At 30.5% G+C, this 25,559-nt stretch overlaps 1 protein-coding gene and 2 long non-coding RNA genes across 3 annotated transcripts; 2 read left to right on the top strand and 1 right to left on the bottom strand.

Moving 5' to 3' along the window:
• Positions 1 to 7,103: 7,103 nt before the first annotated feature.
• Positions 7,104 to 16,243, bottom strand: LOC130673213 (bone morphogenetic protein 4). Its single transcript, XM_057478169.1, has 3 exons — positions 14,979 to 16,243; positions 11,506 to 11,623; positions 7,104 to 9,380 (listed from the first exon to the last, which is right to left on the bottom strand). The coding sequence occupies exons 1-3, from the start codon at positions 15,531 to 15,533 to the stop codon at positions 8,620 to 8,622; spliced, it is 1,434 nt and encodes a 477-aa protein (XP_057334152.1). The 5' UTR covers positions 15,534 to 16,243; the 3' UTR covers positions 7,104 to 8,619.
• Positions 10,478 to 11,318, top strand: LOC130673215 (uncharacterized). The gene is made up of 3 exons (XR_008990856.1): positions 10,478 to 10,507; positions 10,766 to 11,032; positions 11,156 to 11,318. It is a non-coding gene; the product is annotated as an uncharacterized LOC130673215 (long non-coding RNA).
• Positions 11,528 to 14,984, top strand: LOC130673214 (uncharacterized). The gene is made up of 3 exons (XR_008990855.1): positions 11,528 to 11,838; positions 13,350 to 13,628; positions 13,725 to 14,984. It is a non-coding gene; the product is annotated as an uncharacterized LOC130673214 (long non-coding RNA).
• Positions 16,244 to 25,559: the final 9,316 nt, after the last annotated feature.

The following is a 25,559-nucleotide window of genomic DNA, read 5'->3' as shown; positions in this document are numbered from 1 at the left end:
AATATTTTCATTATTAATTATTATAAGAAAATTTTATTGTTTACTTAAATTTTATCAAGTTGTTACTATACTAGGATACAACAAATTTCATCCGTTTGACATTCTGAAAAACGTGGCACAACATGTAAGTTCTCGGGGCAGGGTTCTGCCTTACATTCACCACCGTATTGTCTGCATGTCGTACGAAAATCAGGAGTTACTGAAAATATTTAAAAAAAAAAATCAATTCACAGATACAATTCATTCAGTATCGATTTATTTTCATTTTTTATATCAATTACTTACCAATTTGACAGCAAATGAAGCCATCTCCACAAGTTCCAGATCCAGTAAGATCACATTCTCCAGGTTTGACACAGTTTGTTTGACACGTTGTCGATTCACCTTCATCAAATTTATTATAATTAATAATTACAGTCAACTTTACCCTGTCAGAGTAACATCATCCGCCCCAAGACTTTTCAGTCGACTTCAATATTTTTTTTTACTTCCCGCTAAAAAAATTGCAAATTTTCAAAAAAAGGGAAGTCATTGGTTTCGGTTCAATTTTTGAAAATCGAGTTTTCATCAGATATCGACGTTTTGAGGTCCTAGGAAGCTATTCTGACTATTCCCGGATGGACGTCCGTGTGTATGTGCGTGTGTGTGTGTGTGTGTGTGTGAACATTTTTTAGTCCGACGATATCTTTGGAAAGAACCAACCGATTTGAACGTACTTGTTGGCAATTGAAAGGGCTCACCAAAACTTAGAATTGATTAGATTTTGAGGTAGATCGGTCACATAGTTTACGAGTTATACGAAGAATAAAAATTAAAAATTTTTTTTGTTTTTGGTTTTTTGCGTATAACTTATAAACTACTTGCCCGATTCGCCTTAAAATGTAATCAGTTTTAAGTCTTGTTGAGCCCTTTCGATTGCCACCAAGAACGTTCACATCGGTTCATTCCGTCTAACAATATCGTCGGATAAAAATTAGAATTTTTTAGTAAAGGTATGTTTTACCAGCCTAACAAATTTTTGAGCTCGAAGAGTACAAGTAATAATGTTTCCGAGCTCCTTGAGCTTGAAAACAGCGGGAAGTTTTGGGGCTGGCCCGCAGGGTCAGGCGGTTTTCAGATTTTTTTCCATGTGCTTCAATCAATAGATGGTCAAGAATTCAGATACCGACTTTCAAAATTTAAAAAAAATTTTATAAATTTTCAAGGGCTCAAAATTACCGCGACAGGAAAAGGAGTAAATTCGGAGTGATTACGGATTTTATTTAAATCCAAATTCCACCATTTAACTGGCGATAATTCAATTTTTTTTTTCACATTACCGAGTGCTGGGTCTATATTTCCTATGGGATTTCTATGGGATGTCTCTGGGATTTTCAGAGAATTTAACTGGCGATAATTCAATTTTTTTTTTTCACATTACCGAGTGCTGGGTCTATATTCAGTTAAAAGCTTAAAATTAGCAAAAGCTGATTTTCAATGTTAAATTAAAATTATAAATATTGGAGCTACAATTCGAGGAGTCGAGAAATTTTTTACTACAATTTTCTGCTCTTTCAGAAAATTTTCTAATATTTGAGCTATCACTTATACTTTTTGGGATTTGGCCAAATAGCTGGACGGCTAATTTTTTTAACGGTGTTTTGTTCATAACAATTGTAATTTTATTTTTCCAAAAAAAATCCAAAAAACGTCTTTTTCTAGACGCCATTCCGGATCGTTTAAGCTATCAACTATATTTTTAGGAGACCTGTAACTATTTTTCGCAGGAAGTCAACTTCTCGACTAGACTAAAATAGAATAAAAATACATTATTTAGGTATCTTCATTGATTCGTTTATTTACCATTTGATATGGTATAAACCTTTTTCTTAGACTAGTAAGCCTTTAATTCTGTGCCTATTTGACAGTCGATCTGAGGGAGTAAACTCCAATCGTGCGTCGGAGCTGACGCACACACTTTTTTTTTATTCAATTAATTGAAATAAATTACTAACCTTGAGCATATGCGGCTGCGTACGCAAGAATAACAAAAACAAAAGTACAAATCTTCATTTTTTTGTTGTATAATTAATCGTGTTGTCAGCGAGACGGTCGACCTTTCAACGATCGCACTTTCGATGCTTCCCGTTATATAGACGCATGAATCGTCGTCGTCATCCCGGTCATATTATTTGTATTATTTATGTTAACTTGTTACACATAAACATACATATTTCTAGAATTCCGCATTAGTTATTATGTATGCACAAATCGTAACGGGTTTGCAATGACGACGATAATGACAACTACAATAATATTATATGTGAAGCTTAATACACTATCAAAAATCAGGAGTATAAATCTCGATTGAATTTCTATCCGAATTCACTCCACCAATCGAAATCCGGAGTTTAAAAAAAGATTACTCCTCATGCGGAGTGAATTGGGAGTTTTTTTCGAAATATCTAGCCTCAATTTAGCCTCATCGAACCCAAGTAAGCCTCAATCCAGCCTCACGGAGCTAAAAAAGCATTTCGAGCCTCAAATAATTCGCAAAGAGCTTCAATGAGCCCCAAATTTTCAACAATTATTGGGTGTGTATTATCATGTAGAGGAAAGGGTGCTTGCACTAATTTTCACACTCGATATAAATACCAAAACATTAAAACTTAACTTTACTGTATCAGTAATGTAAAACGCGAGTTTTTACTTCGATTTTATTCAGTGGAGGTATTTTTTATTAATAATATTTCCAAAACTCCGCTTCGGAGTGAATTTCACTCCGAGGGGGGTAAATAAATAAAAATTCATTCACTCCACGTTCGCCCCGCATTCACTCTGGATTTAATCCTTATTCACTCCGCTAATTTTTTACAGTGTAACTTTAAATTTATCCATGAGGAGACCGGGTAAGTAAATAACGTAAGATGACAGTTTGTTTTATTTACTTTATTGCTAATTGAAAATTTAAAAAATCACATTACAATACTTTTATAATTAATTATTATCAGAAAATTTTATCGTTTACTTAAATTTTATCAAGTTGTTACTATACTAAAATACAACAAATTTCATCCGATTGACAATCTGCAAGACGTGGCTCAACACGTAAGTTGTCAGGGCAGGATCCTGTCTTACATTCACCACCGTGTTGTCTGCATGTCGTACGGAATTCACGAGTTACTGAAAATATTTATAAAAAAAAATCAATTCATAGATACAATTCATTCAGTATCGATTTATTTTCATTTTTTATATCAATTACTTACCAATTTGACAGCAAGTTAAGCCATCTCCACAAGTTCCAGATCCAACCATATCACATTGTTCAGCCTTAACGCAGTTTGTTTGACACGTTGTCGATTCATCTTCAACAAATTTATTATAATTAATAATTAAAGTCAACTTTACCCTGTCAGAGTAACATCATCCGCCCCAAGAATTTTTAGTCCACGAATAACGTTTTTTTTCCATGTGCTCCAATCAATAGACGGTCAATAATTCAGATATCGAATTTCGGATTAAAAAAAAATTTTAATGAATTTTGAAGGGCTCAAAATTACTCTGACAGCAAAAGGAGTAAATTTGGATTTTATTTAAATCCAGATTCCCTCTGTCACTCGGAGTTTAAAAAAAATCACTCGGCATATGGAGTAAATCGTGAGTTTGCGGAGTGATTTCAGAGTAATTTAAATTTTATTGAAATCCGAATTCACTCCGATTCGGAGTTTTAGTATTAAAATAAACTCCCTTTCGGAGTAAATGTCATTTCGAGGGGATTAAATAAATAAACAGTCATCCGCTTCACATTCACTCCGAATTTAATCCGTGATCACTCCAAAAATTTTCTACACGGAGAAAAATGTTGGTTCGAAACTTACCAATTTTTATTATGCTGTCGACGAAACTTGAAGCAGGAAGGAAAGCATCCAAAAAATTATTATGGCTCATACGAAAAATTATTATGGTATATCATAATACTTACTACGCGTGAGACACTTATCGATAAGATTTAATAACAATTACTTCCGTACATTATAATAATTTTGATGCGGCATTATAATTTTTTGGATGCTTCCCTTTCTGTTTCAAGTTTGGTTGACAGCATAATAAAAATTGGTAGGTTTTGAGCCAACATTTTTCTCCGTGTACAGTGTGCTCCGATTGATTGAGTCATTGAAAGATGAATCAATAATTTTTTTAGATTTAATTAATTGAAATAAATTACTAACCTTGAGCATATGCGGCTGCGCACGCAAGAATAACCAAAACAAAAATAAAACTCTTCATTTTTTTTTTTTTATTGTATAATTAATTGTGTTGTCAGCAAGCCGGTCGACGTTTCAATGATCGCACTTTCGATGTTCACCGTTATATAAACGCACGCACCGTCGTCGTCATCCTTGTCATCTTATTTGTATTAACTTGTTACACATAAACATGTATATTTATAGATCTCTGTATTAGTTGTTATGTGTACAGAAATCGTAACGGGTTTGCAATAACGATAATATCGAAAACAAAAAAAAAAAAAAAACATCCTCATGTTTATTCATACTCTTTAAAATTAAAACCAAACAATAATATTTCATAAAATTCCCAGTGGCTAACAATGAGGTATAATCTCATTATAAATGATTCATATTGCCTCGGATTATATCAGTCTATCCAACAACAGGAAATATGTAAATAATTTTAAATATTGATTAATAAACACAAATATTTGCTGTGATAAAATATTAATAAGTAATTAATATTTTATTTTTTTTTTCCACTATCTAAGAAGAGACATATTAATATTAATTATTCAATTAAGCAGATAATCAATTAAAAATAATTGAATCTATAATGGAAATTAATTACACTAGAAGAAAAAACGGCGAAGAAAAAAAATTGAAAAAAAAAAACCAGTAATTTTTACCGTCGTTTTATCACTTGACAAATGATTTCCTTTTCCAAAAACTATAAAGATAAAATATATATATACATAGGATATACTAGAGAGTGTCGGTAGATAATAAATATACGAAAGTATAAGCGGAGATTAAAGTTGACGTCTGATGTACATATAATACTTTTTCTTGGGTTTTAAATCTCGGCTATTTGCTCGGAAATAAATTGAGTAAATTGATCATTAAAGTGTGAGTATATATGTAGATTTATATATATTTAAGAGCTGAGGGAATCACAAAGAACAGAGTATTACATTGGCAATGGCAATACAAATTTAAGTGAATGAGTAAGTAACTGATGGTGAGTAATTACTGTCCTTACTGTCAATCAGTTTGTACGATTTCTCGTAACTCGAGAGAAAGTCTTCTTTATCATTACATTGGACTGAGCTTTGGAGAGAGCCCTATGGCGACAGGGTTGTACTTTTGAATTAAACCTATGAGAAATAACTTTAAGATAAGTGCATCTTTTTGTTAATATATATATGTATATATGTGGGTATAAGAGGGTGAGGATGATAGGAAGGTTCAAAAGGTCGAGAGACTTGGCTCGATCGTTTGGTTTCTCGTGCGAGCACAAACTCGTTTGGTTCCTTGAAGCATCTCCGTAAATGTGGGCGAGATCGATCTTTTACTTGGGATTTTTAAAATCTGCCCCGAGCTAATATCGTCTCGATCCCATCGATTGTACCCAAGGGAATTAGATTAATACTTTAAATACTTTATTATTGTTATTGTTTTATATTAACTTTATTTTATGACTTTATTACAAAATTCATTATTAACCGACAATTTAATTATTGTTTTATTGACTTTATTTTTTAATTACGATTAATTTTTGGAATAATCAGAAATTTTTTTTTTACTAAATATTAAATTTGAACATTTATGTGACAGTGAAATTAAAATTATGAATAATTAATTTTTTGTTGTAGGTGTTAATTTAAAGCAGTTCGGTCTGTTCATATTAGAATTGTTAATATCCTTATTGTGATATTGAATTTTAAATCAATTATTGGTAAGCTTTTGCTAAGTGATAATTTTACTTACTAATGAAATAGAAAAATTTTATTCCGCTGTATGACATTTCCTAGTGTATGTTAAATTATTTATCGATTTTAATTATTCAAATTTTTTATAGTAAAAATATAATTTTTGTCTAATTTCGGTCTGAGCTAAAAATAAAATTATCATATTAAAACTTTTATTGTAAAAAGAATTTTAAAATCTAATAAAAAAGGGAAAAAATTGGATCTAAGATCTACATTCGCTTGATTAGATCAATGTAATTTTATCTAGGTCTATATGGGTCTAATTTTGAAAAATTAGTTCTAGAAAATTAGGAGATTAAATACAAATTCTATTTTTCGGATGAATATCCTATAGATTACGCGCTTTACTGACAATTCAAATGTCAAATCGGAATAAATCTGAAATGTTTAAAATTCAAATTCATTTTTTTATCAAGCGGAGAAATAAATTAATTTTTCTTCAATTAAATGTCTATCAATTACTGGCTTTCATAAACTCAAGTATTATAAACTTTGAAAAGAGTAACGATAAAATATTTATGAAATTTCATTATTATAAAAAACTTCTGCCAATATAATTTTATTATTTTTTACGATCCTGAAGTTAGCAGACAGTTACAAATTTTCTGACTTTTTTTTTACCAAATAAATTACAAACAACTAAAAATACACATGTAGAAAATTTAATAAACTATAGGTGCAATTTTTCAAAATATATTTTTTTTTTAATTTATCGTTTTTAAAAAAATTCAAAAACTGTCAGACGTCTGCTAACTTCAGTATCATTATTTTTTAACTGAGTCTGTTAAGAGTTTCCTAAATTTCAAATTCAAGGTGATTTTCAAAAACAAAAATTAAAAAAACTTTTTTTTCAAAACTTCTAACTTCAGAAAGTGAAAAAATTTCTAAATGTTTATAAATTTCGGTATTAATTTAAATTTATAGACTAAAAATAGGAATAATTAAAATAGTGCGGGTACCAGCTGCAATTGATAACTTTCATCTAATTAAGCAATAAGTTTACATAACAATACTTTAAAAAAAAAACAAATAAAAAAATAACGAAACATGAATTAATTATTGATAATTAACTTTATTTAAATATAATTAGTTATTTATAATTTGTTTATCATAAAACCCACAATTGCAATAACAAATGTAGGCCACTACATTGACAGTCATAATTAATGCCCATCTTATCGTGTGCACAGTAATTTTTATTTTCCGTACACTTTTTTTATCCGCGCAATTCCGACCACCAGAGTCATCTGCCACAATCTCTTCGTACTCGAGTAAAATTTCTTGACCGACTTGTTTTCAAAAATAATTTAAACTTTCCCTCATACTAATAATAAATAATCAAAATACTGAGTACTGAGTCCAGGTAAGAAACAACTAAAAATTTATATCAAATTCTAATCGTTCGTTTATTCATAAATTTTCTCTACTTCTTATCAATGAGGCATACAATCAGTCTACTATTATAGACATTAAATAAAATATACTAAAAATGGCCTCACGTGAATGAGTGAATTAAAAAAAAAACATATATATATATTTATAAAAATTCGAGGAAGAAAAGCGAGAGCGAGATCGAATATTCAGTCCAGCTCAGTCCCCATTGAGATTCGCAATTTTTTAAATATTTTATTTATACATTTTTTGTAATTAATTTAATTATACACAGCTAGTAACATTACACATATGTATGTATATACATTCATACATTCATTGATATATAAATAGCATTAAAAAATTAAAAATAATATTAATAATGTAATTTTTAAAAAATTTATCAGTAAAAAGGCCTTAAGTGCTACAATAAACATACATTAATAAATATCTATGTACATAATGTTATATATATAAATTGTGGGAAATATACATATACATCCGGCTACATAAAAAAAAATAATTCGTAAATTAGCGTGCGTAAGGATAATAATTAAAAATAATTATACTACATTACAATTGATTTAATAATAATAATAATAATAATTATATATATAATTAATTAATAAGGAACACACTGTGACGTCTAATATAATTGTTAGATCGAGCATTGCACCATAACTCGTCGCACGCAATTATTCATACTTATTATATATGATTATTAATGCTATTTATATAAATCCTACGAGCTATTAATTCATATCTATACAACAATCAATACAATAGTCACGATTAATAATAACATAGAGCTACTGATAAGTAGTGTGACATAATTAAAAAATATAAAATAATATAATATATAATTAACTAGATAGATATTTTATTTTAAAAATTACCGAGTTATATTGGAACAGGAAGATTTTTTTTTCGTACTCTTAATATCACAGTCACGAGAGGCAGAAAATAAAGTTTAGAAGAACGAGAATAAGTTTAAGAAGGTCAGACTTCCTGTGCGAAATCTTTGGTGAAATAAATACGAAAAAAAAAAAATTATTTCATTATCGCAATATATATATATCGATTGTTGTTATGTTTAGACGACAAAACATTGACTTTAGACATTATATCATAACTATTTTTTCTTAGATATCTGTCTGCAAAAATGAATGATTATGTAAATTGTCATGAGTTAATTATGTTATTAATTGCTTTTAATAATGAACATTTTTTTTTCTTCGTAATGAACAGAGACTTTTAAAAGTCTCTTAGGAACACGCGCACTCGAGAACCCTCATATTTTTCCAGCTGGAAACTTTCAATTTCGTCGGATCGTTTTCGTCGAAATATAAAATTTCAAGTTCGGCAAGTTTGCTTGGAGCACAACAAGGTCTCGGGGCTTTACGTTTGTCTTCTTTCCAGATTAAACTCTGCAACAGCGCGTGGTGATGCGCTGGATTGTATCGAGGCGGACACCGGCCTTTGCAGTAACCCGCGTCGAAATTTTTCGGCTGCACAATAAACTCAAAGCCTTTAATGTCTTTGAATATGACAGTCATTTCGTGTCGACAGCATTTTTTATTATCACCCCGACACTCTGTTCTGCGGCCTTTGTGGAGCGACATCAGTTGCTCGGGAGCTGATCTCCGTCTTCGTGAATAACCGCGGCCGGATGTTGTGAAGACGTTGAAGACTGGATCAGAAAACAGGACATTGCCACCACGTGGGTTTTCCAAACGTAACTCAAGACCCAGATTGTCATCTAGACCTTCGTGCCAGTAAGTTGCAGTCTCAGTAGTATCTAATTCAATCCACCTGGCTCCCGAAAGTCTTTTGATTCTTTCCCGCCTCACCAAATGTCTCGATGAATTAGTCAGTCGATAAATTGATACATCCACTGGATTTTCTTCAAAATCCGTGGCCAATAAAAGCCTCAAATTCGCGTGATCTACCATAGTGTCAACAGGCATTTCCACTGGAAAAAATAGATGATGGTCCACTGCTTGTCTTTTCACTCGACTCGGCACTTCTGTAAAACCAAAAAAAAAATTATTTATGACCCATTTGTCTATTTATCATCATCACAAATTATTAAATAAAATGCAAATATAAATTTTGTTATATTTAAAGTTAAAAGTCAAGAAATTTAAAAAGCTATTGATACTATCCACCTTTCTCAATACGCTATAAAAACAATAATAGACCTAGAAAATAAATCGAGAGATGAAAAGACGCGTGGGTTTTAAATTCTCGGAATTCGCGATGATATTTACGCATAGTTTTTTTAACACTAAATAAATTACGATGACTCGTCGAGTTTCGAATTAGCGATGTGTTAAAAAACCAATGAATATATATCGATACTATTTTATAGTTTAGTATGGACATATATATATATATATATGTATGGATTAGAGATTCAAGATCTTTACGGTCTAATCTATAAAAGAAATAATTTTGATAGGCAACTCAAATAGAGTCAGGCATCTTGACTAAAGAGTTTTTATCACTGACATGGGTACTCGATTAAAAATAGATACAATTTAACGTGTGGCGCCTTCCCACGCACTTGCTGTTAAAGCGCCTCCAATGCGTGGGATAAGATTTGTATGACACGCGCGATCTCACCTTGTGTGTAACTACACCTTTTTTTTATTTTTATTATACAAAAAATTTTTTCTTACACTCTTTCCGTTTTTATTTAAAAAAAAAAAACAATTTTTTATATTTTTTCACTTTAACGATTCAAAGAAACGATGTCGTAAAGTCATTCCTCCCCGTGTAAATGTATATAGCCCATTGTCGGTGACATTTTTACGAGGCGGAAGTTGAAATAGATGTGTGATGACAACTTGACATACTAATTTTTCGGCGCCCTTACTATCTATACTTTAGCTCATCATCATCAACATCAAAAGCTAACAAATTTAATAATTTAAACATGATAAATATTTGGTTATATTTTATTATTATTCAAATTTTATTTTATTATTTTATTATTTATTCAATAAATATTTCTAATCATTTATAATAATGATCAGAATATTATTTTTACTACTGCATTCATGTAAACGTCAGACATTCTATCGGAATTTATATTTCGTAACATCACTAGCCATCTTTATATATATTTATATATGAAAAAAAAATTCAGAGGTAAGATTATTAATCACTAATGCTAATATATGTATATATATATATATATATAAAAATTATTTTATGAGATATCTTAGATGAGTTAATTTAGTTTCTTTGATCATTGATCTGCGATATCTTTTATTAGAAGATTAAAAAAAATAAAATGATAAAAAAAAAATAAGGTGACGAGGAAAAGAGATCGTTGATATTATAAATATATATATATATATATATTATTGAAGAAGCTTGTGTGATAAGTTAGAAAATTGCTTGGAGGAATCGAGGTCAGGAGACTTCGTCCCGTCGTCTCATCAGCCGAGAAAACGTGGACCGGAAACGGGCCCCAGCTTGACCCCGCGAGTCTACTACTGGAGCTCCTGTACTCATTGAAAGTATATACATATATATGTGCAATATGTGAGATGACATACAGAATAGTGTGTCCGGTTATGAGTGAGAATAAACAGGATGCAAGGCATTACCATCCACTCGCCTCCACATTCGTTTGAGACTTTTTAAACCGTGAAAGTCTTTCTAATTAACGTTTGTTTTTTTTTAATTTTTCTAATGATTATTAATTTGGAAAAAAATAATTTTATATTTTAATAAATTTGAATTCTTGTTTTTATTTCAAGTGTTTGAATAATAAATTATTTATTATTTTAGATGTCAAAAGGTTTTTAGCTAAACATATTTTGAATAATAAAATATTAAGACATTATATCATGCTATTAATTATCAATAATCCCGAGAAAATTGCCCAATAGTCCATGAAAGTCAAGTATTATAAATAATTAAAAGTGAAACTTCTTGTCTTATTTACACCAAATATTCCGTCACTTATTTAAATAAAAAATAATTTAAGGCATTAAAAATAAAAATAAATTTTTTAAAAAAATAAATAAATAATTTATCGATTAATTAATTAATTAGCATATTTGAGAATAAAATGTTTTAGATATAATTTAGATAAAAAATAGTGTAATTATACATGTGCGTTAATGAATATAAATTACCTGTGGCATGAAATGTGTGAAGTCTCTTTCGTCTCCTGTCACCAGGTGCTCTCGACATTTGCAGTCTACTCAGGTACTCTCCATGGGCTCTTTCATACTCTGTCTGACTCACGTTCGCCTGGGACACACGAAAAAGAATATTCATTTACTCGGGATATTGTGTGGAGAATAAAACAAATAATAAAAAAAAATATATGAGTAAATAGTAGGCGAGACGGGTTGCTAATTACTAAATATATGCGCCGGAAGGATATATTGTCTGGCAGTGTTTAAAGATAAGCGTGAAGTGATCAACATCAAGAGGAGTTTAAGTGATGAAGAAGATAATTAAGTGTAAGATATTATATTATAAATAATAAATATATATGATGATAACGATGATTGAGATATTAAGATTATTATTATTATTTTTTTGAATGCTCGGGAGTTATTTCCAGTAGCCCGACTCTATTATTTTTATTATTTTACTGTAAAAAATTGGGAGTTAATTCGGAGTAATTACGAATTTTATTTAAATCCAAATTCACTCCGTCACTCAGAGTTACGGAGTTTAAAAAAAAATCACTCTGCATACGGAGTAAATGAGGACCCGAGTAAAAAAATTTTATTCATAATAATGAATTTAGATCTAAATTTTATCATAAGACTTTCATCATAAATTTGTATCAACAATTTTAATCACGACGAAATTATGACAGTCAAATTTTGATCCAAGTGATCTAAAGTTAATTCACTAGATTAATTTTACAATCGAAACTGATTTACGTGAGCCGCAAGTACTTGATAGAAAAAATTTATTGGTAATTTTTGAATCGATAAATTTGACAAAATATTTAATGTAGTAAAAATTCAGTCAAGTTTCTATCCAAGCCCAATTCAAAGTAATAAATTAATTTAGAATTGATATGGATTAACTAGATGAAAAGTTGGAGCAAATTCATGATGAGTTATATGTTTGTGTCACAATCTGAGTTACGTGAAGAAATTCAAATTTAAATTCATTATGAACAAAATTTTTTTACATGGGGAGTTTTGTTTTTCAGCGGAGAGATTTTGGAGTGGTCCGGATTTTATTCCAATTTGTATTCACTTCAATTCGGATTTTTTATATTAAAATAAACATCTTATAGAAGTAAATTCCACTCCGAAGTGGAAATTTAATTTCCCTTTGGAGTAAATTTCACTTCTAGGGAATCAAATAAATAAACAGTCATCTGCTCCGTATTCACTCTGGATTTACTTCGCTAATATTTTACATGGTATTATTATTATTATTATTATTCCGGAGTTGTTGTCGATCAAAAATATTGACCTAGTATAGCCCGTGGTAAATTAATCAAAAATCATCTTCATATGTATTTATATTTATATATATATATTAAATAAAACGATTCACCGATTGAACTTAGCCCTCTTAATTGATTCCCCTGGATCTCGACAAACGGATTACGATTGACCCGCTTGCTCACTCTGTGATATTATCTTATATTTACTTGGGTCACAGAATCATATACTCAATCGTTTCTATTTTTATTTTATTTATTTTTTATTATTATTTTTTAAATAACTTCATATTTAGTATCATGAAAACATATAAAATTAAATTCATTGCATAATTTAAACTTAAATAATTACTTATTTTTTTATATATTTTCTAGACAAAATAGTTTTGAAAAATTAAAATAATCATTAATTTGTAAACTAATTATTATTTAACGATTGATAAATTTTTGAATGCCGTATAAAAAATATATAAATATGTCAGTATAATATTTACGGTTAAATAATAGTCATATAAATTGATAATTAAATTTTATAAATATATAAATTTTTTAAAATTACAGATCGGAGTGAAATAATTTAAAAATAGTAAATTAATTTTTTTTACATGAATTTAAAAAAAAATTTGTGATATATGTCCGTAATTATGAGGTACAAAAATATTAATGATAATAATACATAATTAATATAAAGCTGACGAAGTGATTGAGAAATTAAACGAAGATTTATTGCATCAAATAGCCAGCGGCTAAACCCTTGATATTTTGTGCAACAGCGGAATCGATGGGCGTAACTCTCTCTTTTACTTATAACTACAAACTCAAGACAAAAAAAAAGGCAAGGTATTAAAAATATAAACGCTGTAAAATAAAATATATTTTAATGACAATCAAGGGGTCAGCCGCTCAAACAATTTAAAATAATATTTTTTGCTACAGGAAATGAACCTCCATAAAAAGGTAGCGTTTATGACGGTGGTCCTCGAGACAGTTGGAATTGCTCATTTAAATCTCGTGGGGCACAAGAAGTTAAACGAGTAGATTACACACGTAATGGAGAAAGAGAGTTGTTACGAAGAATGAGAATAAAGAAAAAAATTTTAAAAAACATTTCTAGAGAGTGAATTAAAAATATAAAATTTGTGCGTCGCGACGCTTTTCTTCTCATCACGTCCTTTCTCTACTAATTTCTTCTCTCAACCACCACCTGGCATTTGTTTAAACTCACTTAAGCCACACTTGAGTCGCCCAGAGCCTATATAAGACGTGCTTGAATAATCTCGAGGATTTAAATCACTGTTTTTCGGGTGAAGTTTGACGTGTCTTTGAAATGCCGCTTCTCCGACACATAACACACAACACATGACATACCATCACAAACTTTGACGCTATTAATATAAAAAAAAAAAAAAGGAAAAAAATTAACTGACTTTAAGAGAGGGAGAGACAGAGAGAGAGAAGAAAAAATAATTATCTAAAAGTGGCCTCGATGATTCAAAAGACTTTGTCTCAAGGATCTTTTGCGGGAATCCCGTGCACGAATAGACATCATCATCATCATCATCAGAGTCAAGCTTGTCTAACAATCTACTCATAACTCGTTACTAGTCGCGACAAGCTCAAGCTGAAGCTGAAGCATTTAGCGTGGAATTTCCCAACGACATTCCGCGCGCTCCGTTATGTAGTATATACTTTAAGTACTCGTCAATCCCTTGATATAAATGTGCAACTGATGTCTTTATTTATTTTTTTTTTTTATCATCAGTACAATTACTCATTACTATTATTGTTATTAAATTATGTAGTTATAATTATACTTAATGATAACAAAAAATTAATTTTAGGCTCGGGCCAGGAGATTGATTTATTTAAACCGACCCGCGTAACACCTGTTGCCGATGTTTAAAGTTGAAAAAAATTCCACGTTTCTCATATAAATATTTGTAAGTGAATTAATAAATTCGTACGTGCTGATATTTATAAGAGTTTGAATATTAATGAAAAAATAAAAAAGCCGAGACTGAACTGGAGACGAGATGGGAGTGAAAAAAAAGTGGAAGCCTTTGCACGGAGGAATTGAACGGTTTTATAAATTCATTGCAGACTTAAAGACTCGTGTGACATATGCACAAAAGAGGGTTTGGAAAAAATATGAGGAGAATGTCAGAGCAGAAGCCCGGGCGTGAGAAATACCTTTGAAGGATCGGGTATCCTCTTGAGACCGAGACCCTCCACGATGCTTCTCCTTAAGGTCTCAAGCTCATCATCGTCATCATCACGAAATTCAGTATTGTCTCTGGTCCCCTCGTCAGTTGACTCGTGAGCCTCGAGACTCTCAGCTTGATGATGATATTGGTGATGATGGTGGTTCTGATGTCGGTCTTGTTGCTGTTGCTGTTCCATTCTCGTGGGTACCGCCAAAGTTGCCCTGAAGTGACTCAACACGAGTAGACTAACGAGAAGAAAACCAGCCAGGAGGCTTGAGATTGAGACCCTCGCACGTTTATTCCCGTACCCGAGTGACAATGACAGGACAAGTGACGGATGTCGTCGCGTTGATGATCTTTCTGCAGGGGAATCTCGTCTAGGTACCAACTTCTCACAGCTACTCCAGCACTCACGTTTATTACTATTACTACTCTTACTTATTATCTTGTTGTTGCTGCTACTATTTTTTTTCTTTTTATCTTCAATGTCTTCGTCGTCCGTGTCTCGATTACCTGACAAGATTATTGGATGCTCGCCCATAGCCAGTAACCACGAGCGCAAGGCGATTATTTACAATAATCGCCTGTTATTATTTTTTTTTTTTTTATAATAATAAATTTAAAAAAAAATATATTTTACAATTCATTAAAAATTATTTTATCAGATCTATTGACACTTTAATTCACGTTCAAGATCCAATTAAAGTGAGTCCTTCCTCCGTCATCAGCGGCTTTCTCCACGGGAATCCCGCCCCTCCAGCCTTGGATTATCTGCTTGTCCATATAAAATTCAAAGTTATTAAATATCTTCAGATATATGGATTTATGTATTTATAAACTCTTGTTCCTCTTCTTTATAAAATATAATCACTTAAATTTTAATCATTTGCACACCCAGTATCCAGTAATTTCAGAGCGTCACCATTAAATAAAATAAAATTAAATTTTTTAAAATAACATATAACTGATCACGTTTAAAAAAATTCGCGCCACATGCGCACGCTCATGTACACGCGGAAATTACAAATTAAAATTTTTTAAAAAAATTACACAGTGACCCGGTTAATGAATTTAAAAAATAACAACAAATTTATATAAATTACTTATTTATTTTTATATATTTGTGTATTTGGACGTCTCGTCCGACTGCCGCGTGTCGACTGTTAGGAGTCATGTGTGCTAGCCCGTCTATATAATAAGTCGCGGCTCCCGCTCCCGCCACTGAATAAGTCGTGGAGGCACGAGGCTCACTCACTCTGTTCCCCGCTGATCGCCAACCAACCACCAATCCCAGCTCTCTTTTCTCACTCTATCCAATATATACTCATATATATTTACTCTCTTCATTCATTGTTGCTACTAAGTAATAACAAACTTGTATTACTGTATTAGTATTTGTATTAGTACTTGTACTTGTACTTGTACTTGGTACTACACAATAACAAGAACACACTTCCAGTACAGGGAAGTCCATGACTCGCGCTCCATTATTGCGCCCTCATATTACAGTGCATAATATATACATACATGCATACAAACTCTCAATAACGGAATTTACCCTCATTAAAACTCGAAGGATTCACTGGAATCGCGGGCAATCTAAACTCTCAGGGGATGTCCCAGTGACTCTTCAAGGTAAAAACGTAACACTCAAGGTTCTATCGTTTTTTTATTTCCATTCTTTTGAAATATATATACATATATTCAGTATACGGAGAAGTCCTTAATGATTATTGATTTTTAATTACTTAATTTTTTTTATCCGAAGCTCTTCCGATTACTTGAATAATTAACAAAACTTTATTGTTCGCGGTACTGATCTTGTTTAAATTTTAACCGACAGATGAAAAATAACCCGCGGTAAATTAACCGTGAATTTATAATCGAGTCATTGAATAATTTTGGGCAATTAATTATCAAATATTTTAACATAATTTATTCAGGTTTGTTTTTAAAAACGATGAGTTATGAGATTTGATTTGATTTTATTTTATTAGTCGGCTACTACGGAGAAAACTCGTGTCAGTGGCAATCGATAGATTAATGAGGGGGTTGGAAATAAGGGAGGGAATTAATTAATTAATTATGAAAAATATAATGAAGATGATAAAAAAATATGAAAATAATAACTAGGGTTATAAGCGGACAAACTTGTGATGATTTCATACCTTTCCGGGACATTATCGACCAGGAATTTCACAGAACCGCTACGCAAGAGTTTATTTGTGTCTAGTATACGTTAAAAAATATGTATATATATATATATATATATATATATATATATATATATATATGATAATTATTTAATATAAAAAGATAAATAAGATGAAGAATGTGTGGATAAGAACCTTGTAGTATAAAAATATAATAAATTATTTTGTCGTAATTATGACATTAGTGATTGATGTAGGGATCATTACGCATTGATATATTACATATACATATATATTTATATATATATACTAATACTAATGATGATAATAATAATAATTAACAAGTTTTCGAATCCACGACAAAATTATTTCATTGGAATGATAATCTGTGTTAATATCTCAATATGATCATGACCAACTTCATGTTAACTTGATTAGTCATCGTGTCAATCGAGTTGATAGTCATCCTCGTACCTCCTATCATTAAATATCAAATATACGCTCCTGCTCTGCTGCTCCTGATACTTTTTAACGGCTTGTTTTTCACAGAAGCGCCATTTGTTTCCGTTGAAAAGCTCAAACTTTTTTTGGCTCCATTTGCCCCACTCTGGTCTAGATTAAATTTACAGTGGAAAGACACGAGCCATCCAGTGAATTGACATCCGCAAGTTGACAGCAGAAAAGGACAAATAAACACAGAGCATACGCGAGATAATTTCACTTCATTGTTGAACTCTTGAGTACTCTGACATTAAATAAAAGTGTTGCGTAACTGAGAGTGCATCAGTGTATTTGCCGACCGCAATAAACTACTTTATGTTGTGGGTTCTTATTATTATTATTGTAGTATGCTAAGTTATATTTATGGATTTAAATTTGTTTCATTTGTAATTATATAAACCGGCAGATTATCACCGGACAATGACGTAAATCCAATGGCAGGAATTCCAGCAGGTGGACAACAGCCGGTTGACGTTGTTAACTTCGTTACCTTGGTAGGTGTTCGTAGAACTCGACCACGCGTACACGGTAATACTTTACGATAGTTTTGTATGATTCATAACACGATGATCCCTCCCTCCTATGCTACATAATATATAACAATATATATATACTACTGCCTTTGATATGCCCGCGGTTATTTTCATTTCAACCAAATTACTAAAGAACAAATTTTTGAGACCAGACACTTAACAACTACACAGAAAAAAAAAGATTTTTTGGCGCCAAAAATTTTGAATTGCCCTAAGAAAATTTTTACCTGAAATTTATATAAAAATTTTATATATACATACGTACATATACTAGGGTGTTTCTGCACAACAAATGTTTTTGTAGGAAATTGAACGCTCTACAAAAAAAGTCTCTTATCATTTTTTGATAAATCCCACTGTTCAAAAGTTATTTAAGCTTCAAGTTAAATTTATAGTAAATTTTGAGATCTTTTCACTTTTCCGGCGAAACTATCAGTCTTATTACAAAATGTCATAGAAACTTTTTTGTAGGTAATTTTATTCCTTACAAATTATTACGAATAAAATTTTTCGAAATTCCGCATTGTTTTCAATTTATTTTCATTTCAATGTCAAGCTCTTAAAATTAATCAAAAATCTTATTTTTTTAAGAGCTTGACATTGAAATGGATATAACTTGAAAACAACGCAGAATTTCGAAAAACTTTATTTATAATAATTTGTAAAGAATAAAATCATCTACAAAAAAGTTCCTGTGATATTTTTTGATAAGACTGATAGTTTCGCCGGAAAAATAAAAAAATCGCAAAATTTACTATAAATTTGACTTGAAGCTTTAATAACTTTTGAACAGTGGGATTTATCAAAAAATGATAAGAGACTTTTTTTGTAGAGCGTTCAATTTCCTACAAAACCATTGATTGTGCATAAAAATCCATTGATTGATTTATGAGCTGTAAAATTCTAAAAAAAAAAAAATTTTTTTCCTGTGTTATTTAAATAGAAAATAGAAAAATGGATTGAGGCAAACCTTAATATCATTATTAAGAGTTCGGAATAGTACCAAAATTTTTATTTTTAGTTATACTTTCAATTTTTGGATACCATAAAAAAAAAAAATTGTTTTTCTTTTGAAACACCCTAATATACACAGAAAAAAAAAGATTTCTTGACGGAAAAAATTTTCACTCGCCCCCAGAAAATTTTTTTTCACTAGAAATTGAAAAAAAAAATTTCTTGTAAGAAATATTTTTTTTTCTGTATATAAATATATGTATATATATAGTTTTCATTAATAACAAGTGATCAATGAAAGTAATGATAATCTTATCAGACATAAAATAATAATTTAAAAAAATAATAATTAATATATAATTTATGTCTGGTATTTATTAATATATTTATAATTATCATGAATTTACAATTATAATAAAGATGTAACTGATGATTATAAAATTAGATGGTGAGATGATATATATCATGATACCTGGTACGATGACTAAGCAGTTTTATTGACTATTTTCTCTTCATACTCATTACATATATATATTAATGATTTACGTTACTCCCCTACGTGGGAATAGTTTAATTTTATTTCCACGTGAATTCCACGTAATCTGTGGCTATCAGCCTATTAACTTATGAACATTATCCATTTATTTTTTGTCACGCACTTCTTCATCGTAATCATTGTCCTTAATATATATATGTATACACAGATATGTGTGTATAGGTATATATGACATGGGCGTGTGTTTTAATAATAATTGTGCTAATTCCACGCCCAATTTCCCTAGAAATTTATTTTATTCACCGGAATCAGTTGATAATTAATATATATTTATTATTAATCCATTTATTTATTTTAATTCTGTTATACGTTACACTATAGAAGTCACAAATGATCTTGGTGATATAGAGTAGACATGTGTGAGTTTATACAAATGTTAAAGACTTAACTCGAGAAAGGCTATCAGGCAAGTAAAGATTTATTTCTTCCTACGGTATCTCTTATCTTAAACACCACATGACGCCACACGGATCGAAGAAATTTAAAAAAAAAAAATAATACGGGAGAAACGGTTGCAAGAAGTGTCCATTCGACACGTCGAATTATCACGACAACCGTTTAAAAAGCCTTATATATATATATAGAGAGAACTTAACAACTAAATTAAGTACTACTCAGGATAACTTGAAATATAAATACACATTTAGGAATTACACTATCGTGTTATTTATTGGGAAACTCTGTATATTTTAAAATGAAACATTTCCGGTACACAAGTCACATGTTTATTTATCGTAAAAATTATTTCACTATCGGTATCACTAATTTTGTTGTGTAAAAATATATAAATTCATAGGTTTTGTTATTATTGCTGGTATTGTTATTATTTTAGGATGTAGTTCTGTGCGTGAAGGAATCGACGACATGCTTGTAATTTTATTTATTTTATTTTATTCTTAAGATCTCTAGTAATAGCCGATAAATCTCGCCACCGTGCGACCGGAGCACGTACTCGGTTTTTATTTCCCGATTCTTAACGCGACACAATGACTGTTACTTATTTTTTACTTGCACTGGCAGAACTTCTTATTCTCTTTCTTGTGTTATTCTAGTTTTTAAATTTAAAAGGGACACAAAAACATTTACAATACAGCTCGAGATGTTTTACATCTCAAGTTATAAACTGGAGCGAGTCTAGTGAGAGAATAATTCTTCAATGAGTTCATGCACCGCGGCGTTGATAAATACAGACTGGTTTTAAAAACAAGACTTTTATAAATTAAATTATTTATTATTTTATAATTTAATACTTTTATAAAATCAACTTTTTTACTGCAGATGACTCAGTAATGACTTTAGTTACTGATTATTAATTGATCCATGCTGTATTTTTAGATTTCTTGGCCTAATTGTAATCGTGACGTGAAAAATCAATTCACCAAATGAATTGTCGCCCTCTTTTTCTTCTTCTTCTTCTTCTCCTTATTTTTCTACTCCATCTTCTTTTTCTTCGTGCACTCCCATGTACATTCGGGGAAAGGAAACCCATAAATTTAAAAGTCCACTAGCAAAAGAGACAGAAATAAACGACAAGAAGGAAGTCGGATAAAGAGAGGAATAATTAAGAAGAGGGATAAAAAAAATACGTTTTTTTTTTTTTAATATAACGGAGCGATAAAGATTATATTTCTTAGCTGTGACTCTGACCCGCGGACTACGAAATCACTTCTAATTTATTGGACAGTGGAATTGTTTGTATATATGTATATATATGTTTTTTTATTAATATATATATATGTGTGTTAAATGTGTATATTATTACGAAATCACTAGTCATTTTAGAGATGAAGAATGGGACGAGTTTATTTCGCCAGTTGAGTCTGCAATTACTCGCCTCGATTCTCTCTCTTGAGTGATTATTTATCTCATTACTATATATATATATTTATATAAATATAATATTGCCGATAATTGATAACGTGTGACTGTATTTAATGTATGTAAATTTCCGGAATACTTTACGTCCGACATATTATCATTTAATTTTTAATTAATAATTAATTATCAAGGATAGACTGGCGAAATAATTCGTTTAAAAAAATTACGCATCAATTATTATTTTAACTTTTTTTAATAAATTTTAAATTTAAATATTTAGTACTTACACGGAGAAAAAAGTTAAGTAAAAATTACAATACTATAGTAAAATTTACTAACAGATATGAAAAAATACATTCTGTATTGTAATTATTACTAAACGTTTAGTAAAATTTACTAGTTGGTAATAATTACATAATAAGATATTAAAAATTACTATGCGTATTTTTTGCTAAGACGATTATATTTTTTACTATTTGTATAGTAAATTCTACTATGTATAGATAAAATTAAAAGTTGGTGGGGATAGCATATACAAATATGTATTACAAGTTCGGAACCTTTTGTTCAAAGGAGACATCGGGCGATCAGACATAGGAAAGGACTCGCGCGCGGGAGATCCGGGTTCGAATCTCGGTTGAAACAAGTGATTTTTCAAAAACAAAAATCGACACCAACACCAATACAGATGACAAAAATAACAATGATAATCCAAATTATAGCAATAATAATAAAATTTTAAAAGCTAATAAAAATTTTATTTTATTTTTTTCCTTTCTAATATAGTAAAATTTACTAAACGGGATAGTAAAATTTACTAAATATAACTAAAAATGAATATGCAATATAGGAGATTTTCCATAACCAGTATATGAGAAATTACTAAACGACTTGTAAAATATGATTATCTGTTTATGAATGTTTCATATAAATCATACACTGTAAAAAGAGCGGTGTTAAAAATGGACTTATTTTAACTCCGCCCGGTGTTAAAATAAAATTACACCGGTGTAGGAGGAGTAATTCGCCGGTGTTAAAAATATCTACACCGGCGGCGGCGTTATTTTAACGCCGGAGAATTTTTTTTAACACCGGTACAGAATATTTACACCGGCGGCGGCGTTTTTTTTACACCGCTTTCAGTGTTGAAATTTAACACCGCCGATTTTAACACCTACACCGCTTGGACTTACCCCGGTGATTTTTTACAGTGTAAGCGTTTCAAGATTACTATCCAAATTTAGTAATTATTCTCATATATTTTAGTAAAATTTATTATATTTTTTTCTCCGTTTAGGTAATTAATAGTTCAATAAAAAAAAATTTTTTTTACTGGCTGTTTTGCCCCGATCTATTGGTTATATTATCGCTGGTTAGGATAAAAATTATTCGAAAAATAAATTATGTAAACATTAGTAAAAATAAATATGTGACTCGACAATATCATAAACTGCCGGTGAATACCTACAGCGTAGTTAAAAATAAACTCAACTGATGGTTCAATTTGTTGGTTAACGAGCCGCGTCGGTTCCCGTTGGCTCAATCTTTATATTTTTTAAAAATATTATCTTTATTTCCTTAACGTCGCGGTAATTATAATATGAAAGAGCGATAATTCACCATTGGGAGGCAGGGTAACAACAGACTTAAGAGAATAATAAAAAGAATTAGAAAAAAATAAGATAAAGAAGAAGAGGAAGAAGAAGAAGAAGGTGGAGGAGATAGAGGTGGAGGAATTGATGAAGAGGCGCGGTAAAATTCATCGTGGAAGCGACGAAGCGTCTCAATCGTCTACCGGCACGCTGCCTCTCTTACTTTAGTGAGGATAAAAACCAAAGAAAAACAAAATGGGAGAGACAAGGAGGCGAAAGAAAAAGAAGAAGAAAGGAGAGAAGAGGGTGTGCAAGATGGAAACAAGATTAAAAAAAAATTACGAGAGAGTAAGAAGCCCCTTCCTTCCTCCTTCGCGGGCGGTCCGTCTTTTCTCTTTGGGTATACACTATCGACCTCCGGGTCTTCACTAACCGGGATCTTTCCGTCGTTTACTTTAGTATAACTTACATTAGCTGCTCCGATGCCCGATATATGTATTCGTACCAAACACTGATTGTCCATTCTTACTTTTACCCATTACTCTTACTCTCATTACGTCGATATTCTCTTTTATTTTTACCGTTTACCGTATTTTCAATTACGACGAAACCACACGCGAGAAATTGTAGAGCTTCCACGATACAAGTATATACATATTATCGTGTCACTTAAAACTCTACATCACTATTATTGTTTACTTAAGAGAAAAATTATACTTATGGTTATTATTATTACATACCCGCAACTCTTATAGGGAAACCCGGGGCAAAGTGAGAAACCATTTTTGACAAAAAAATAAATAAAGTTTTTGTAGACCATTTTACCTCCAAGTTAAATTTTTCCTGCACTAAATAAAATAATTCAGATAAAAAAAAAAAAATTTACGAAAATTTCAAATTGGCCACTGTCTGGGCTGACGAACTTGTCCCATTGTTTACTACGAACCATAACTAAACATTAAAAAAAAAAAATTTGTTTTTGAGTCAAATTTGGTGTCTCATTTTGCCCCAGTTATGTTAGTTTTTAAAATATCGACCGTGGATTTGTAAATTAAATTTGAGAGCGATACCTGACTCTAATTTATTCACAAAAACTAAACTTTGTTTTCCGATAATCAAAAGTTAATTACTATTTTTATGACACAAGTAAACTTTGTATCAGCAGTAGATGTTACAAAATATGTTATTACAATATGTAAAAAAAATTTTCCTCATTATTATGTTACATATTGAACTTATTACGCAATAATAAATGGATGTTGACAAAACTTGCGTAAGTGAAGCAGCAAGAGGGCAATACCAAGTATTTAATAATAGAATGCAAGTCATAGTACTCTCTCTTTCTCTCTTATATATTCCAAGTGTATATGTACATATATATACGTATACATAATTTAACTGTCGGGGGCGGATTCCGCGAATGACTCGAGGGCGTTCGATAAAAACACCTCTACCTATAGGTATACCTGCATCTCGATACGAGGAGTCGTTCATCAGAGTATATATATATATATGAAATACGAAAGCACCAAAAATAGTGGTCGTGTCATCGACAAGGTTTCCCAGTAGTTAAGTATGAGAGTGAGCGAGCAGTCGAGAGTGAAATAAAATTGAACGTTTAAGTTTAAATGAATACATGAGTAAGAAATATAAAGAATGATGATACGTAACTCAGGAATTATATACTTAAATTAAACTGCCAAGATGTAAACTAAAAGATGCCATTCCTTAAGTATATTGTATACTTACTGACGGGGGCGTGTGTTAATGCTGTATAGACCCACGGAATTCCATCGTCCTGTTTATAAATAATCCGTTGACGATCATATGATTATTTTTATATCAAACCGCATCTCTTAGGATCTCATCTAATCGTTTTTTATTTTTTATTTTTTATCATCTCAGTAAATCTATACAAATTAATTCAGATCTACTGGAATCTTATTAGATCAACGTACATCTCGTTTTTTTTAAATTTTAAATCTAGATGTATTCAGATCTACTCGCATTCATCTAGATCTTAGATCTAAATTTTTTTTATTTTTCAGGCCTCAAAATTTTATTTTTTATTATCATACTAAATGTATAAAAAAATCAGATTTACTGATATCTTTTCAGATCTACTCAGATTCCTGTAAATCTTAGGTCGAAATTTTTTTTGTTATTTTTCAGATCTCAAAATTTCATTTTTTGTTATCATACTAAATGTATAAAAAAAATCAGATTTACTGACATATATTCAGATCTACTCAGATTCCTGTAGATCTTAGATCTTAGATCTAAAAGTTTTTTTATTTATAAGGCCTCAAAATTTTTTTTGAAGTCACAAATTTTTAATTTATCTTTTTTTATTCTAGATCATAGATCTACATATACCAGATCCAGATCTCCGTAGATTTAAATATGTGTAAAAATTATGATGCTAATAAAAAAAAGTCATTGATCTTTATCTTCATAAAA

This window comes from Microplitis mediator, chromosome 8 (assembly GCF_029852145.1).
Source record: "Microplitis mediator isolate UGA2020A chromosome 8, iyMicMedi2.1, whole genome shotgun sequence".
NCBI lineage: Eukaryota > Metazoa > Arthropoda > Insecta > Hymenoptera > Braconidae > Microplitis > Microplitis mediator.
The sequence above is the reverse complement of the archived record's forward strand: the minus strand, read 5'-3'. Positions and strand labels throughout refer to the sequence as shown.

Bases quoted from the DNA above. Each gene is read 5' to 3' on its own strand.
- LOC130673213 (XM_057478169.1), bottom strand. From the start codon at position 15,533: ATGGGCGAGCATCCAATAATCTTGTCAGGTAATCGAGACACGGACGAC. The intron at 11,624-14,978 runs GTATTTCTCACG...CGTGTGTCCCAG, and splicing joins GGATACCCGATCCTTCAAAG to GCGAACGTGAGTCAGACAGA. The intron at 9,381-11,505 runs GTAATTTATATT...TTGGTTTTACAG, and splicing joins TCACACATTTCATGCCACAG to AAGTGCCGAGTCGAGTGAAA.